The 18,841-nt window shown below is 40.8% G+C and overlaps 1 protein-coding gene across 1 annotated transcript in view; it reads left to right on the top strand.

The window, feature by feature from the left end:
- SNTG1 (syntrophin gamma 1) overlaps nt 1-17,755 on the top strand; it is a 143,789-nt gene extending 126,034 nt beyond the window's left edge. Inside the window, exons 16-17 of the mRNA XM_056854317.1 lie at nt 5,679-5,789; nt 17,409-17,755. Coding sequence (XP_056710295.1) covers nt 5,679-5,789; nt 17,409-17,582 — 285 coding nt within the window. The 3' untranslated portion in view covers nt 17,583-17,755. The remainder of the gene's footprint in view (nt 1-5,678; nt 5,790-17,408) is intronic.
- Nucleotides 17,756-18,841: the final 1,086 nt, after the last annotated feature.

Raw genomic sequence — 18,841 nt, 5'->3', positions numbered from 1 at the left:
TTGGTCTGCGTCATGAGGCACTGATCCTGCAAGATAATATCATATCACAGGTTAGATTGGAGTGGCTCATGATCACCTCATGATCACCTGTGTCCCCCACTTGTAAAGTGGATTACACTGGCATAGTATCATGCTGACAGCATAGTGGTATTTTTTCAGCCTCACCACCTTCTTTCTTCCTTCTACATACTACTGGCAACTGTTGTGGAAGGCAGGGTGATTGAGGCAATAGACAGAGGGAGCAAGGAGAAACAGTTTAAGGCAGGGGTGTTGAATTCATTTGTTAGGAAGGCCGGATATGACATAAATGTCACTTGGTGAAGCTGGGCCATGTGTACCATAACATTTAATGCCAGGTACCGGAGATACAAACTTTATAGACGACACAGGCAAAGCCAATTAATGATATTATTTTTACTTAAACTACAAACATGCTTAAAACAATAACACTCTTACAGTATTTTTCTTTTATTTAACAGTCTATAATAATTGACAACTCTTGTTCTGAACTACCGCATCAAAATCTGGAGTCAAAGTCTATGCTGTAGCAATTTTGAGTATGCTGTTCAGGTATGTCTCTGTAAGCTGAGAACATACTTTTGATTTATTAACATCCATTACAGAGAAGAGCTGTTCACACACATACGTTGATCCAAACATAGACAAATTTTTAGCAACAAAAGCCTTAGTTGGGGGTAATTCAGACCCCCAAAATGATAAAATTGGCTAATGCCAACTTCGGAAAATTTATCCTTCAGCACAGCATCACACTGCAGATCAATTATTTCCATCTGGAGCTCCTCTGGAACCTCATGGATATCCACAGAAAATGGATTATGGAAAATTCAAAAATCTCTGTGTAGGTCCCTGTATAGACAGAAATCCTTTCTTGGAATTCATTTTTGAGTTCAGATGTCCCCCCCCCCCCCTCAGTACTTCTCTGTGGATATGTGCTCATTAGACAGAGATTTCATGGTGGGAAAGTGTGCCAGATTATTTTCTTTAAGCTGCTTTCTCCAAAGCTGAAGCTTCAACTTAAAGGCACACTATGTCACAACTCTGCTGATCCTGAAATAAATTTTGTTAGTTTTCAAGGTGCTGTTGGGATGCTTGTTTTATTTTACTGAGAGATGAGAGACCAGAGAGAAACAGAATACACAAAACTAGGATGACACCCCCTTTCTAAAGCCGTGGTGTTGCTAGTCCTTAACATATACCCCAAATCCATCAAATAAACTACAACGGTGGTAGAAACAAGATACTGTGTGTGTTAAGTGCAGTTAAGTCGCTTCCTACTCATGGCGACCCTATGAATCAGTGTCCTCCAAAATGTCCTATCTTTGACAGCCTTGCTCAGATCTTGCAAATTGAGGACTGTGGCTTCCTTTATTGAGTAAATCCATCTCTGGTTGGGTCTTCCTCTTTTCCTGCTGCCCTCAACTTTTCCTAGCATGATTGCCTTTTCCAGTGACTCTTGCCTTCTCATAATGTGACCAAAGTACTATAGCCTCAGTTTAGTCATTTTAGCTTCTAGGGTCAATTCAGGCTTGATACAAGATACGACTATAGTTAATAACTAATTTTATGCAACAAGCTTGTAAGGTAAATATATGTCCCTCTTTATCCGTCTTTGCTACACTTACTTCCCTCATAAAGTCTTCCCTCTTAAATCCATGTCATGATAGTCAACCCAGAAATGATACTGTGCGTTCCTTGCTTCCTTATTTCCTTCCTTCCTTCCCAAAATGTATACTCTGCTTTTCTGCAATTAAAACCAGAGCTAAAATATACATACAAAAACGACACTTAAAACATGGGCCAGGAGGGAATGCCAAATAAAACAAAAAGTCTTCACCTGCAGGCAGAAGATGGCAACAGAAGGGGACAAATGAGCCTCCCTAAGGGAGAGAGTTTGGTGCTGTGATGGAGAAGGCCTTCTCCCAGTTTGTCACCTGTAATGTATGCTTACCTTCAGGTGGTATATGGATATCTGGAATTGCAACTGATCTCCAGACTACAGTTCCCCTGAATAAAATGGCTGCTTTGAAGAGAAAATTCATTGACATTATACTCCACTGAGATCCCTCCCCAGGCTGCACCCCAGAATCTCCCCACCTGGAGTTGGCAACCCTGGTACTGGCCCCATTACATTAGGGTCAAGAACAAGAAACAGTTTTTTTTAGAAGCAAAGAAATATTTGAAGTCCTCTGTCTTCCTGATTCGTTATGATAGCCATAAAACATATTTTCTCTTGTGTTCCCATATGGAGTGGGAGCCATGCTAGCCCATGAAATGCCTGAGGATCAGAGCACCCCATACATCAAGGTCTCTTGCTCCGGGGGTGGGGAGGAACTATTCATGATTTGAACCTGAAGGGGTTTCAGTGACCTTGGAGTAAAGAAACTCCATTATCGTTACAGGAGACATTTTACACCAACGTTCAGATCATAAACCTCTGCAGGGTCTATTGGGAGAGAAGAAACCAGTACCGACTACGGCATCTGCTAGAATCCAGAGATAGTCCCTGACACTGTTTGTTAATTAGTACAAACATGAATGTAAGACAGGTCATGCTTTGTGTAATGCCAATGGCTTTAGCAGATTACCTCTACCAGATAGTCTACAGCCATTTCTTGTATCTATCACTGTTTTAACAGAATGACAGACATTAGTTGCCTGTAGCTGTAGGAGCTACTCATGAGTGGTCTGGCAAAAAAACTTTTATCATATCTGAGGATGTTATGAAGCAGTTCAACATTTTTCGCACAACCAATGAAGTACACTGATTGAGACTTACTAACATAAATAACCTATTATATTTTGCTTACAAAATTCAACAATCTCAAAAAGTGGTCAGGAAAGAAAATAAGAGATTCCATGAGGGAAATGTAATTTGAAGTCAAGTTGTTCAACTTCAGTTGCCTATTGTTTTATTGGTATTGGATATGACTGAAGTATATGATCAGGCTGAGATTTTGTATTGTTCTTTCTGTTGGCACAACAGCAGTGCTATGCTCTTTTTCTGACCTCCATCCATTTTGATAAACTGGGAGCATGTGTGTTCAAGGAGCACATATGTATTTATTTCATCATAAATCAATCAAGTACTCCAATTGCTGTTTCTCAGAAGGAGTTCTTTTACAGAAAAGACTAAACATCAGACATAAATTCTGCAATTGTGTATGCTGTTCAATGACCATGGCATTTCAAGAGTCTTGAAGAGACACCAATAAAGCATAACACCAAACATGCCCTTGATAAACAAAGGAATAATCACCTTTGCCAAAGGAAAAATAAAGTTTAACAAATGCTCAAAACAAGGTTCACAGTTTAAATCTAGTTCATCAAAGAACAGACTACATAAAACCTGAATTAAGGGGGTAAAATTTATTTTTCATAGATAAGATCTAGTGATTGATTTATTTTTATTAATTTTTTGCTGACAGCCAAGGTTGGTTCAACTGAAATTAAATTCAGTTTCAGTCTGAGGAGACTAGCTTAAAGCCCAGTATCCAAAGGTCCTTCTGGACAGACCTTTAAAAGGCCAGTCCTCTATGAATAATTAGCAACAAGTTTTTGAATCCACATGATGTTCCCCCCAAAATGAAAAAGTAAAATGCCTGAATCTTCCCTAAACTATAAGATTGGTAACTGTTCATCTAGTTAATATGTCTACAGTGCAATCCTAAGCAGAGTTATACCCTTCTAAGCCCATTAACTTCAGTGGACTAACTGCACTGTTCATGCTTAAAGGCAACTGTTAAATAAAATGTGTTAAAGCCACCACCTATCTGACAATAGTTTGAATGCAAGCACAAGGGTGGCCATGTACAAGAATCTTTCCCATCTCCTGGGACCTCTGAAATGCTGATATTGAATGTCACTGGGATCCTGTGGAGAAAATGCCACAGGGTCTGTGGTGCTGCTGTGAAGAATACGTATTAGGTTATATCTGACCTATTCACTTATCTGTGGTGGATTTTCCAATTATGCAAGAGGCTTCTCAACCCAGGATGGAAACAGGGACTTTCAGTGCATTCCTGAGGAGAGTTACTCCAGTCTAAGCTCATTGAAATGAATGGGCTTAGATTGGAGTAATTCTCCTTAGGAATGCACTGTAGGTCCCCCAGTTTCCCCAGAACGGCCTTACCCTGTGATTATTTTTTTTCCCATGCGCCTTTCAGGACTCTGACCATCAGGTTTTGGGAGAATGCAGGAACAAGAGGAAGGTGTTAAAGATCCAGGATTAGAGATCCACAAAGAGAGAGGATGGAAAAGAGATATGGCTATCAAATAAACTCTCCCCCTTGTGGCCAACCACACTATCTCCAGTGATTGGGGGCACACAGAGAACAACCTCTGAAAATAAATTCAGCATAGTTCTATATGGGAGAAGGTGATTCCTAAAATATTCTGGTCCCAGACCATCGAGGCCTTTAAATGTCAGAGCCAGAGTTTTGAATAGGACCTGAAAACAGACTGGAAACCAACACAGATGAAACAAGGGAGGAGAAGCATGCTTGTGACAGTTTGATACCCCCCTTGCAAATCTGGCTGCCATGTTGGGGACCATCTGCACTGTCTGAAAGATTTTAGGGCAATCATGTATAAAATGCATTATTGTAGTCTGGGTGTTGTTAAGATCTCTGAAAACAGCAGCAATTGATCCAGCATCATCTCCAAGCTGAAGACCTGGGTTTTCAGAGGCGATGCATGCAGCCTCATTTAGCGAAGGTGTAAAACCCACCCTAGTTCAGACATATTTCTGTCTTACTCTTCCTGGGTGAAGTTTCACCTTTTTTGCCCCCATCTAGTCCATTGTGTATTTCAGGAACTAGTTCATGGTTTATACTGCCTGCCTGAAGTCCAGTTTACATCTGGAGAAACTTTGTAAGCTGTCTCAAGCAGAACTCCGATAATGCAGCATAGAAATATCCTAAATAAATTAATACATTTAGACAATCCCTGTTTTGGTGGCTACAACCTTTGTACCAAGATGGATAGAAGTTGTTTAACAACATTTACTTGGTACTGAGATTTTGTAAGATTTAATAATTTGTTTCTTTGGGGGGGGGTAATTTATTTAAAGGAGTCAGGGTCTATTGTCCATTGTTTTAAAAATATGTAAATAGACTCTTATTTGAGGGCAAGGTCCTTGATTCTTTAACATGCACATGTGGTCCAAGAATAATAATTTTAAAAGCTCTGGACCACAGGCATAGAGTTTAATAGAAATGGGTGGGAGAAGGAGTAAAGCAACAAGTGACATTCCAGATTCTTCTCCTGTAACTTCAGCAGCCCACTTTCCCAACAGAATCATTATGAGATCTATCAGATGACCTTAGATTATGAGAATCAGAAATTCTGAGAAATTCTGTTGGTGATATTAGAACTCTGGCTAATCAGCGTTCTAATATAAACTATGATTTTTCCCTTTTCTTTCATTAGCCAGGGTCAAGTAAAGCTAAAGGGTTTCAAAGAACTTTCCACAGGTGATGTTTCTGAACCAGACAATGTCCAACTATAATACAATTTTATGATCAATGAAACTTCAGACTAGAAAACTGTATTATTTTTTATTTCATAGGATTGGTGGTTTAGAAAGTTTTTAGGAAAGACATTTTCCTCTTTTTCGATTTTCTTTGCTGATATGTTTCTGTGTATTTTGTTTCCTGTAGGCTGTACTATGGAGATACAAGTTTTCCCAGCTTAAAGGTTCTTCAGACGATGGCAAGAGTAAAATCAAATTTTTGTTCCAAAATCCAGATACTAAGCAAATTGAAGCAAAGGTAAAAAAAAAACCACCAAAAACAAAAATCCAAAACCTTATAACATTTCTGTTGTCCGAAGTAACCAGCCCAATTGGAGTGACAAGGAGGAAGCAGAGAAGGTTTATATTTGGATTAATGTTCTGATGTTTTGTTTTGTTTTTAATACAGTTATTCAGTTCAGCTGCTTTTTTGGGTCAGAGACAAACGCTAAGCAGAGATGTGTGAATGGCTAAAGTATAGAGTTGCCAGGTCCCTCTTCGCCACCAGTGGGAGGTTTTTGGGGCGGAACCTGAGGAGGGTGGGGTTTGGGGAGGGGAGGGATTTCAATGCCATAGAGCCCAATTCCCAAAGCAGCTGTTTTCTTCAGGGGAACTGACCTCTATTGGCTGGAGATTAGTTGCAATAGCGGGAGATCTCCAGCTTGTACCTGGAGGATGGCAACCCTATTAAAGAGTGAAGAATTTAGCTCAGACCAAACTTTTATTCCAGCATAAGCACAAAAGCTTATGTTATTAGTCTTTAAAGGGCCACAGGGTTCCAGTTTATTTTGCTGCATCAGACTCACACAGCTAACCCTCTGATGTGCTTTTTTCTTAAATGTAGACTTTGAAATTGAATAGCATCTGTGTCATCTGCATTGGAGGAAATAATGAATCAATAAAGCACTAAACGATGCTTGTTAAATAGACTGAAACATTTGAAGGACATTTGTGCCCTCTCTGCATTTCATGAAGACTAGACGTGAAGCTATAAACTGCTTTATCAGTTGGAGGCCCCTTTGTATGGTGAAGTCTTATGATGATTAGGGGGAGTGGAGAAAGGACTTAGGCTCCTCTCTGTTTTTCAACTACCGAAGACCTCAGTTTTTTTTCTTCTCCTCCGCAGTTTGCAGCTTTTACTGTTTGCTCCTTTAATGTACCAAATTTCATTTCTACGTGGAAAGAAGCAAACCCCGGTAAATGCTGGTGGCTCTTTCCCTAGTTGTAGAACAGGGAAAGATGCAGCTTTAGTGATGTGCATGCTATTCCTCTCTCTCTCTCTCTCTCTCTCTCTCTCTCTCTCTCTCTCTCTCTCTCTCTCTCTCTCTTTCTCTTTCTCTTTCTCTTTCTCTTTCTCTTTCTCTTTGAATCCTAGCTCCATTCATTAGTTAATTGTCAGAGAACCAATGACAGCATTAGAGTTCCCTGTGGCCCAAGCTAGCCTGTCCCGGCCAAATCTCAGAAGCTAAGCAGGGGCGACCCTGGTTAGTATTTGGATGAGAGACCGCCAAGACAGTCCAGGGTTGCTATGCAGGGGCAGGTAATGGGAAACCAACTCTGTTAATCTGTTGCCTTGAAAGCCCTATGGGGTTGCCATACGTCTGCTGCAAATTGACGGCACTTTCCACCATCACCATCTGGGACTTTGCAAAAGCAAGCCAAATTTGAAACTGCACCAAATTCCCAGCCAGATATGCTAAAGGAAAAGCTGACAAGCTGGAAATATTATTTAATAAAATTTTCTGTTAGTTTCAGTCATCTTTAAGGAAATCTGCAACGACCTTTGTATGTATTACAAGCAGATTTACACGGAAGACAATTCTATGAAGTTTTTAATCTCTTGGTTCTTTTCGCTTGTACTGGGAAATGGCCTTTTTGGGGGTGGGGGCCTTTAAACTGTTGTTTTTTTTTAAGTTTAGAAGTAGTCAAGCAATAGCTCTGGAGCTTTACTTCTGGGGCAGCTTTAGGGTTCCCAGGTTCCTCTTCCCCACCAGTGGGAGGTTTTTGGGGCGAAACCTGAGGAGGGCAAGGTTTGGGGAGGGGAGGGACTTCAATACCATAGAGCCCAATTGCCAAAGCGGCCATTTTCTCCAGATGAACAGATCTCTGTCAGCTGGAGATCAGTTGTAATAGCAGATCTCTAGATAGTACCTGGAGATTGGCAACCCTAGGCAGCTTGGTGTGCATTGTTGACTAAGAATGTATGAAATCACTGTCCAAACCAATACGGATTTTTGACTAGCATGCCACATTCTGCCCCCTCCCCTTTCTTTCCATGGCAATGTACAGTTATTCAGTTGCAGTTTTAACATTCTCTCCATAGCCTTTTGTGTGCTAAGCAGCCTTTCTGTATTCTGAAAGAATGTAGCCATCTAGAGGTACCACGATTGATGTTAATCCAAGAAAGCCACTTGCTGCCTGAAGATGTAAAATAACACCTATTCATCAAAGTCAACCTAGGGGTTTTTTTCCTCCCAAAGCAATCACCTCTGGAATGTATATTTCAAAGCAGTGGTAGAAAGACCTCTAGTGACATTGATACTTAATATTTTTGTAAAGTTGCCAGCACTTTCAAAACTGTGTTTCTTGTCTGACTTGCCAAAATGCACAATAGCATGCTCTATGCTGGACATTGTTGGCGACCTAAAATTAGCTTCAGTTTTAGAATATGTAATTTTCCTCAGCGGGGAAAAACTTATGAAGAAGAAAAAGAAGAGTTGGTTTTTATATGCTGACTTTCTCTACCACTTAAGGAAGAATCACCTTACAATCACCTTCCCTTCCCCTCCCCACAACATACACCCTGTGAGGTAGGTGGGGCTGAGAGAGTGTGACTAGCCCAAGGTCATCCAGCTGGCTTCGTGTGGAGGAGTGGGGAAACAAATCCAGTTCACCAGATAAGTTTCTGCCACTCATGTGGAGGAGTGGGGAATCAAACCCGGTTCTCCAGATCAGACTCCTCCTTAACATATGAAGTCATTTCCCCCCTTGGTTTTGAATTGATTGCTTAATTATGCATGTATACTTTACATTTATAAATATGTTGTGGGTTTCAGATTTGTAATCTAGGGTCATAGATAAGCTTCATTTTAATTTTACAACTGAGAGTTATACACTTTGGGTAGGAAACAGTGTTCTGAGGTACAAGAAAGGGGCTACACAAGGGCATGTCCAAAAAACCACACCATAAATACATTCTGGCATGTCCATAAATCCACACCAGCTGCTGATGTGGTGAAATGATACTTCTTCTAGATATTTGGGTTAAAAAGTACCACTTTGCAAGGTGAATTGCTGGATTTACACTCTATGACCACTAAAAGGCTAAAATAAAACAATCTTTCCAGGTAGTCAAAAGCTGAAGAACCAGGTTTCTTTTGACCTCTAATTTCCTTCCAAATTCCACCCTTCAGAGGTACAGGATGGTCTCTCATATGTGAATAGAGTAAGACCAGAAAACAAAAGATTCTGGCCAGATAGACCCAGAAGAAACGAGGACTGCTAGCATAGATTCATTGGAGGATACCAGAGATGTCTAGGATTCCCCCCCACACACACACACACACACTCTTTGCTGGTATTTTTCCAGTAAGTAACATGGGAGTGGCCTTATTGGCTTTCTAGGGAATCTCTCTCTTTTTGTTAGGAGAGACGCAGCTGGAATTTATAAAACCCTTACATGTGAATTGAATTTCTGACAGATCGAACCTGGTCCCAAAGGTTATGGAATCAAAGTATAAGGGAGCTACATGCATGCAAGAAGTAACTGCCACGTAATGCTTGGTTTGGATTCCCAAATTACTTCAGTGGGTCCCTAGGAAAGAAAGCAACACTGATGCATTAAACAATATACTCTTTTATATTCAATACATCCATATCAATATGAACAGTTGGGTTAGGCAAATAGGCAAAAATAGTAGGAAAGCTCCATGATTACAAAATGTCCTCTGCACCATTCACTCAAATGAAGTAGTTTGTTGTCAAAATTAACTAGACAGATTGCTCCACCCATGTGACTATTCTAAGCTGAAAATTGTCTTATTACTTCTAATTACAAACGAGGCTGGCAAGCCAACTGGTTCAGTAATCTGTCATGAATTGAATATATATTGGGTTGGATCCAGCACAAAATTTCTGCTTGCATTAGAGCTCCTGCACAAGTGGAAATGCAAGAGAAAGACCATAGTAGCCATTTATGCGAAGTCAAACTGTATCCCCACTTGCGTTTCACTTTACAAATGGAACCGAGAATCAATACCTGGATACATGTGGGGGTTTTATCATACATTCAGCTGTATGTTTGTTGACAGTAACATAAGAATTACTCAATACAGACTGTATTTATTTACAAGATTTATATCCCACATTTCTGCTGTCACAGGTGCCACCAAGGTGGCTAACAATTTAAAACATACATGATAAAATCACATTTTACAATCATTAAAATCAACCCCCCCAAAACATGCATAATTAAAAACAGTTAAAATACAGCAAAGCTAAAAAAAAATGCTTTCGAAGGAGGAATCACTGAGGGAATGTGAACTGAAACCCCAAAAAAAGTCTTTACTCACTGATGGAAGACAGCAACAGAAGGGGACAGATGAATCTCCCTGGGGAGAGTTCCAGTGCTTTGCTGCCATGACCGAGAAGGCCCAGTCCCAGGTTGCCACCTGCCTATTCTCAGAAGGCGGTGGGCACCTGAAGCAAAGCCTCCTAAGATGATCATAGTGGTGAGGCAGGCTCATAAAGGTCCTTCAGGTATGTTGGTCTCAAACCATATGGGCAAGACCAGCACCTTGAATTGTGCCCAGAAACGAATTGAGAGCCAGTGTAGATGGGTGACATGAACCCTAAGAACCATTCCAGTCAACATCCTGGCTGCTTAGCAAAAAATAGCAACAAAATATTGTGCTGATACAGAGTTGAGCAAAAAAACAGCAACGAAGACCACTCAATCTAACACTATTATTAAACCATTATTAAACCTTGTGAACAGGACCAGAGTAAGGCAGCTTCATATGTTTAATATGTAAATATCTAAGATGAGATATATCAACTCCACAAGTGAAGATAGTTCACATATTTCTCCACAGAGGATACAGTGGTTTTAATTTGGAGCTGAAGCTATTTCATGGGGCACATCTGGTGGCCTTCCCAGATTAAATCTGTGTGCGCAACTCCATTTCCCCATGAAGTCATTTGAGGATATGCCATATGTACACAAAGGAAGCCAGAGCACTTTACTTTTTCTGTTACAAGAGATTATGATCGGTAGGGCTGTTGAATTAAAAAAAAATTCGGTATAGTTCGGATTCGGCTGAATTCGGCCCGTTTAGGTTCGGCATATGCCGAAGTCCGAACTCCCCCACTTCGGGTCCATGCAATTCGGCGGGAATTCAAAGTTCGGAAAAAAAATTCGGCCGAATAAAACCATTAAAAACACAACCGCGCCTTTCCGCGGCTCGGGGGGGGGCATTTTTTGGGGTAGAGGTCCCAAACTTTCAGCAGAGCTTCGAAGGACGTTTCTTGAAAGACCCCCCCAAGTTTTGTAAAGATTGGGTCGGGGGGGCTGAGATATGGGTCCCGAAAGGGGTCCCCCCCACCCTTAATGTGCATCTCTGAGCAGAGCTTGCCGCCCACGCACAAAGCTCCCAGCCCCGACAAACAGCTGAGAAGTTTTTTATGAATGAGGGAAAACCTGAAGACACACAACTGAAACCCCCCCTCAAACCAGGGAGAGAGAGACTCGAGGGGGAACACACACCCAGGCAGAACCGGCAAAAGCCCCCTTTGGCTTCTCCCCCCACCCACAGAAACTGCTCCCTCCCCACTCACACACAGACTCTGCTTCCCCCCCACACACACACACACAGGAGAAAAATTATAGATTAAAGCCCCCAAAGGGGTCTTACTGTGGCTGAAAGTTTGGGGGCTGTATCCCCAAAAAAGCACCCCCTGCAGCCACGGAAATGGAAAAGGGGGGAGGGAAAAGGGGTGGAGCCCATATCTCGAGACCCCCTGACCCAATGTTTACAAAACTTGGGGGGTATCTTAAGAAGGCTCATCTGAAGCTCCACTGAAAGTTTGGGGTCTGTACCCCCAAAAATGCGCCCCCTGCAGCCATGGAAAGAAAAAAGGGGGGAGCCCATATCTCGGGACCCCCTGACCCAATGTTTACAAAACTTGGGTGGTCTCTTAAGAAGGCTTGTCTGAATCTCTGCTGAAAGTTTGGGGTCTGTACTCCAAAAAATACACCCCCTGCAGCCACAGAAAGGAGTGAATGTGCACAAGCACCCCCCCCCACACACACACACACGAGGATTTCCCTCTCTCTCTCTCTCCCTGGCCAGGCCGCACATCAGCTGATTCCTCCAGTACTCAATCCTGACTGATTGGCCAGAAGAAGACCCAGCTTGGCCACCGATTGGCCGGGGGAGGAGACTGCTGCTTACTGACGGTTATGCTGCTTACTGACGGCCCGAATTTGCCGGATTTATTCGTGAACTCCCGAACTCGCTGAATTCAGCCCTCCCGGTTGCCCTCCATTTTTGAGTTTGGTTCGTCCCGAACTAAAAACCACCGAATCAGGGGAAATTCGGCTGTTTTTCAGTTCGGGCCGAACCGAATCAACAGCCCTAATGATCGGGCAGCTTTGTACACATCTAATCAGATGTGCCAACATATGATATAAAACTTTGTTTCAAATTTGAATAAAATTATTCTAAAATCAGTATTGTTCACGTTACTGGTATTGTTGGTTAACACAAAACTTGCTGAAGAAATGATTTACCTCCTTGTGAATTACAGATCAATAGTTATATCACACATATACCAATCACTGTGCTACATAGTCAATTTGTTCAAGATTGATTTCTTGAATAAATTATCTGCATCAGTTTATAATGAGATGCAGAAAACACTTTATTCAAGAAGTAATCCACAGTGAGTAAAGTTCACCATTACACAGAGATTTTCTGTATAATTTTTATCTCAGTATGAAAGAAAAGTTAAGAAAATATGTGATACTTCATTCTTGTAAATCCAGATTACCAAGGATATAAATTATGATAATAATTAGAGCCTAGTTTATCGTTAGCACTTTCTTGAAAAATTAGATTTCTGATAGGTGCTGTTGCCTTTGATAATTATTTTTCCTCAGTCTATTGGTGGAGAGGACCAAACAGCTTTACCTCTGACTGTGCTATGTCTGAGATGTGTGAAGGAGTGTGCACAAGAACTGAATATGGGTTGAGTTTTGTCGTCATACTGTTTGGTGTGATACTGAGTGGGTCATGCAGTGTCTGGCTGTGAGGTGTCTCTAAAGAGGTGGCTTGAGCCTCAGAATGGACAGGGAAAGAGGTTTCCTCAACTGTTTTCCTATTCCTCTCCACAGGCACCTTCACCTTTGTCCAGAGTTGTCCCACCTCTTCCTCTTTGTCTGGCTTGCTGCTCCCTATTATCCCTTCCAGCAGGCTGCATAGGCCCCACAAATGTCCTGGGCCACTTGCAGGGTTCTCTCCTCTTGCAGGAAATCCAGGCTGGTGTTCTGAATGTTGGTGTTGGCCTCCCATTTGAATAAGAAGGGGGAAGAGGAAGAGAAGAATAAGAAAACAGGAAAGTTAGCAGCATGTGGTGCAGATGGAGATGGTTTTCACATGGTGGGGGGCTTGTCTGGTTTTCTCATTGCTGGTGTGGCTTCTAATAAAGTGTAGCAGCAATGGGGCTTCTATGTTGCAGATTTCCCTAACCCAATCCCCTGGGCAGCCACCCTCCTTCCCCTGGGCCAACAGGGCTTTCATTTTGGTTTAAATTGGCACAAGATATTGTTATAACAATATGGCTTTATACCATTATGTATATCAGGTTCTCTGAATTCCCAGCTTTCATTTTTAAGTAAGTCTCTATACCTTTCCATTACAGAAATACGCCTTTCCCCTTATATTGTTGCAATGGAAGGGGCTAGTGACTTGCTCTTTTTCAAATGAAAACTGGGAATTCACAGAACCTAGAACACATATTGACATAATGTCATATTGATACAATTATATTCTAGTGCCCATTTTTAAATAAAACCTGCTGGAGGCAATAAGAGCAAATGGCTGCCATAGAGAGAGGGTTAGGGAAAATGGCTGCCACATGAGCAGAAAAATCTGAATATTCCTGCCCATTTAGCAGCCATCCAGGGTTTATGGTAATCTTTCCCAAAACTTCAGAGAGAACCACCTTTTATATGCCAATAAAGGGTTGTGTTGTGTGAGAACCACATCTGAGAAAGATTGGAGAAAGCCAGGGAAACTCCAGGAGGATTACAGATGCACCATGAGGCTGTGGGGAAGTCTGGGACATTGAACCCAGGACAGATAACCCAGGTGGAAATGGCCTGAATCATGAAAGAGTAATCATCTTACAAATGAATCAAATACTGCAGGAGGAGATTGGTTCTTACCCTTTAGAAGTATGATACAACTTTTAAAATTTGGTCTTGTTTTCTATAACCCTATTTTTGAAAGCTCAGAACTAAAACATCTCTTAAGATTTTGTCTGGTGTTTAGATATTTTCAAACTGCATTCAAAAATGGCCTAGTGAGCAGTTAATTTAAATTCACAATCTTCACAGCTTCTGTATTTAGCAAATAGAGTGTTGCTGTTTTGTTCTCAAGTTCACAAAAGCTGTAATAACCAGAAATGGTGACAACACTGGGGAGGGGGAAATTTCCATAGAATCTCCATTCCCTTTTAGTGAAGTGTATATGGGCCTCCCATTACCTTTATTTTTTATCTAATAAATGAAAATCAGTAGCTCACCAATCTCCATTTGTTCCTTCAAATCACTGGATGAAATGCATCACACATAATCGAAGGAGAAAGATTAATACAACTAGCACAGAAAAGCTTTTCCTTCTAAATTACAGTAAAAAATGCTACCTGTGTGTTTATTGCTATGTAGACCTGGTGAAGCATAGTGGTTCAAAGTATGATGTGTGAGTTCCCAGTTCAGATCACAGTTTAGCCATAAGTCATTTGTTGGTCTTAGGTAAGCTGGGAGTTCTCAGCCTTGGTCCCTCAACTGCAATGTGGGGGTATAATAATGGTGTCAAAACATGCAGATAGGGTTGCCAGATCCCTCTTTGCCTCCAGTGGGAGGTTTTGGGGGTGGAACCTGAGGAGGGCAGGGTTTGGGAGGGGAGGGACTTCAATGCCTTAGAGTCCAATTGCCAAAGCAGCCGTTTTCTCCAGGTGAACTGATCTCTATTGGCTGGAGATCAGTTGTAATAGCAGGAGATCTCCAGCTAGTGCCTGGAGGTTGGCAACCTTACATGCAGGGCTGTTGTAACGATTACTGATAAATGATACTACTCGCAATTTTAGCAGAGGCCTATATGTTGCTACTCCAGTCAGCAAAGTTTCAAGCCTTCTGCCAACTTGTGTGATTCTTCAGCCAGAGGAAGAACCGCTTAAGTTGGAAGAAGGCTCCTTAGGCTTGATGGAAGCCTTCAAACTTTGCTGAGTGGTAGGATACATGCCAATGGTAGTAGTGCTATCATTGTGTATGTACTAGTGAACAGATATTAGATTAAAATTATTAAGTAGCATATATTAAGATGATGGATTGACTCTATAAAGGAAGCCACGGCCCTCAGTTTCAAAGATCTGAGCAAGGCTGTTAAGGATAGGACGTTTTGGAGGACATTGATTCATAGGGCCGCCATGAGTCGGAAGTGACTTGACGGCACTTAACACACATATTAACTAAGATGAATGGTGAATATGTATAAATGGATGGGTGTAACAGTAGGCTTCAGAAATAAGTCTGAAGAAACCTAAAAATGTTTTTTTTTCCTCCAAAGCAAGGCATAATAGCATTGATCTAGCAAATATTGACTATGGTGTGGATCGAAGAGACACTTGGGTTCAAATCCTTGTTCAGCTATGAAGCTTATTGAGTCACTTTGGCCAATCATACTCCTGCTGTCTAACTTACCATACCGAGTGAGCCTCTTTCAGTGTAGAATGATATACAGTGCATTCCCAAGGAGAGTTACCCAGTCTAAGCCCATTCATTTCAATGGGCTTCGACTGGGTAACTCTCCTTGGGAATGCACTAATAATCACCTACATGAGCTGCTATGATCTCTTCAGAGGAAGTATACAAATGTGATAAATAATAAAAGAAATGAAATCTGGAGTGATGCCAAAGGTGGAGTGGTATTCAAGGGGCTTAATGAAACCACCTTAACACGAAAGATAATCCTAGGAGTATGTAGTAAGCCTGACAATCACTGCTATTTTTAAAATATGTGACCTCATAATAAAATAATTTGTAGAAAATTATGGTGAGCCTGGCACAGTCTAAATTATAGCTCATGGATTCATGGTACCTTTTCATGACATTGTTGTCCTGAAAATGAAACCCTGAAATGAGATTTAAGAACCCTTGAACTACCATTTCGTCTTAGCATGTAGTCTACAAAAATCTCAAACCAGTGAATGTAGCCTTCGTTGTTGCCTTCGTTGTTTTCTTGCCTCCCTCCCTTTAGCATTCTTCCACTCCATGAATGAATTTTGTAACAATAAATGCTAGAAACTAACTTCTAACACAAAATTGATACAATTCCACTCAGAATTGTACTGTGTTATGCAAAGCAAGTGTTTTATCACAGACCAACCAATGGTTAATGTTCAGCAGTGAAAAAAATAACAAGAGTCCTTCCTTACATAATATGTAGGGTTGCCACCTCCGGGTTGGGACATAACTGGAAATTTTGGGGTTGGAGTCTGAGGAGGGTGGGATTTGGAGAAGTGAGGGACTTCAGTGCCATAGAGTCCAATTGCAAAGTGGCTATTTTCTCCAGGGGAACTGATTTCTCTCAGCTGGAGATCAGTGGTAATTGTGGGAGATCTCCAGCCACCACCTGGAGGTTAGAAAAAATCACACGCTCTTGTGCTGTAACCACAGAATATCTAACAAGAGACACAGCACTTATGACCAAATGTAAGTAAAAAATAAATAATATCCGAAATCTATGAGTACACTATATATAAATCAACCACATATCTGTGTGTGTGTGTGTAGGATGTGTGTAAGTATAACCAGAGCCAAAAATCATCGCAGTTGTGCTCTACAATTTATAATTTAATGTCAACCATGTGACACATCATCCTCCAAAAACCACTGTCGCATATAAATGCCATACATTGTCAAGCTATCAAAGCTTAAGGAGTTGATAAACATCTGGAGATGTAATCCCGGGCTTATTTTATTGGCCAAAGAAAGGTTGCTAGTTGGCATCTCCGATGAAGTGATTTGTATGTCATGCTTGGGCTTTGATGCCAGTTACACTGGGAAAACAGCACGAACTTACTGGACGTCAGCTACCAGTGTCAGTTTCAATTTGACTGAAGAAAGCTATGTGAAATGGGTGATTACTGGAAACCCATCTCATCTTGTGCTTAAGTCTCATTTCATGGTGTGCCATAAAGACTTCAAACTTACCTGTAACTCTGCAGCTGGTCATCAGCAAGCAACATTTGTCATCAGGATACCAGCTAATAGTGTGGATTGCATCTCCAGATGTTTATCAACTCCTTAAGCTTTGATAGCTTGACAATGTATGGCATTTATATGTGACAGTGGTTTTTGGAGGATGATATATTTATGAGGTCATGTGGTTGACATTAAATTGTAAATTGTAGAGCACAACTGTGATGATTCTTGGATCTTGTTATACCACCTGGAGGCTGGCAACCCTGGTGATATGCTTAATTAACATCCTTCCAGTTTGTCTCTGCAGTGTGGTGTTGGAAACTGTAATAATGAATTAATGAATGGATGGATGAATTTTTTTCTTACATTTAATCTCTTTGCTTTCCCATTCAGGAGTTGGAATTCTCCAATCTGTTTGCAGTCCTGCATTGTATCCATTCATTCTTTGCTGCCAAAGTGGCATGTTTGGATCCTCTTTATGTTGGCAGTCAAGCCACAGCATCTGCTGCTGCTACTGCTGCTGTTGCTACATCTTCTGGCACTAACAAACTGAAGTATACAACTTGATATCTCCCATTTCTGCACTTGCCACTTTCCAGGAATATATAATACTATGTATAAATATTCATCGGACTAGCCCTTTGAAGAACAGCAAGCCTGAGATCCATCTCAACTGAGTGGCAGTTTTCAGCAGTATGTGGTCTTATGGGGTCATCAACTAAATCCTTATTTTGCAAGGCACCAGTCCACAATACAAGAGGAAAAACCTGAAGTGGACAAAGATGTTTTAGTATAACATGATTGTGCTTTGAATGATACTGGAAACAGAAAGAACAAAAAACAAGTGACCCAACACTGCACTTAAGTATTTAGTACAATTTTCAAGTCTCCATAGTAGTACACAGAGAAATATCATTTTCTTGTTTCCCAGTGTTTTTATATGACAACATAGCTCTGGATCAGAACTAATGTCCTCTTGTTAGGCTATAGGTGACATTGTTGCAAGCAAAGGCTCAACAAAGAAGTGAACTGAAAAGATGCTCCTATATTTACTTAGCCAAGAAAGCACCTTAAATACTGTTGCAAATTGATATCTGTGTCCTTTTTACATCATTCTTTATTTGCTTTTTCTCCCATAGTTGTAAGAATAATGATAAAAGTATAGCCATAAATTAATACAACAGATTTTTCTAAGGAGATGTAAGCATAGTTAAGCCATCTGTTATCAAAGCCCATAATACTTAAGCCACTGAAATGTTTTAGCCTGGTTCTCACAAACATCAGAACAAGTGGTAAACTTGAAAGAAGGCTGAGTTTACTTCAGATGGAAGTTGGGGCTGACAAGGTTCATTAAAAAAACACTGCCTTGCACGTAGAAAATGAGATGTTATGGAGAATAGTTATAGCATAGCTTTCTCCTCAACATTAGTTTTCTGTGTATATGTCTGTGTGTGTGTGTGTGTGACAAATTTCTAACGTGAGCTCCCACCTGCAAACTAAAATAGTAAAGTATGGACACAATTACACCATTATATCTGCCATTTGTGAGTTTTAAATTGTTCCATTGAGATAGTGGAACTATACAGTATTAATGACTTGAGGATCATGACCTTAAACTGGGGGGAAAGTATTTCTAGATATGTTTTTGCTTTTGAAAATCTGTTAACAGTCAGTGTAATTTCATTTATGGATGAATTACAAGACAATGTGGAATCTGTTTAATTATTTCTTTTGTTGGTCATGTTTGAAAGAGAAGTGTCTTAATCTAACAGGCTGTTTCCAAATCCCAAGTATTATATTTTGTTACAGGCACAGGAAAGGTTGCA

This window comes from Euleptes europaea, chromosome 8 (genome assembly GCF_029931775.1).
Source record: "Euleptes europaea isolate rEulEur1 chromosome 8, rEulEur1.hap1, whole genome shotgun sequence".
NCBI lineage: Eukaryota > Metazoa > Chordata > Lepidosauria > Squamata > Sphaerodactylidae > Euleptes > Euleptes europaea.
Note: the sequence above shows the minus strand (reverse complement) of the source record. Positions and strands in the feature narration are given on the sequence as shown.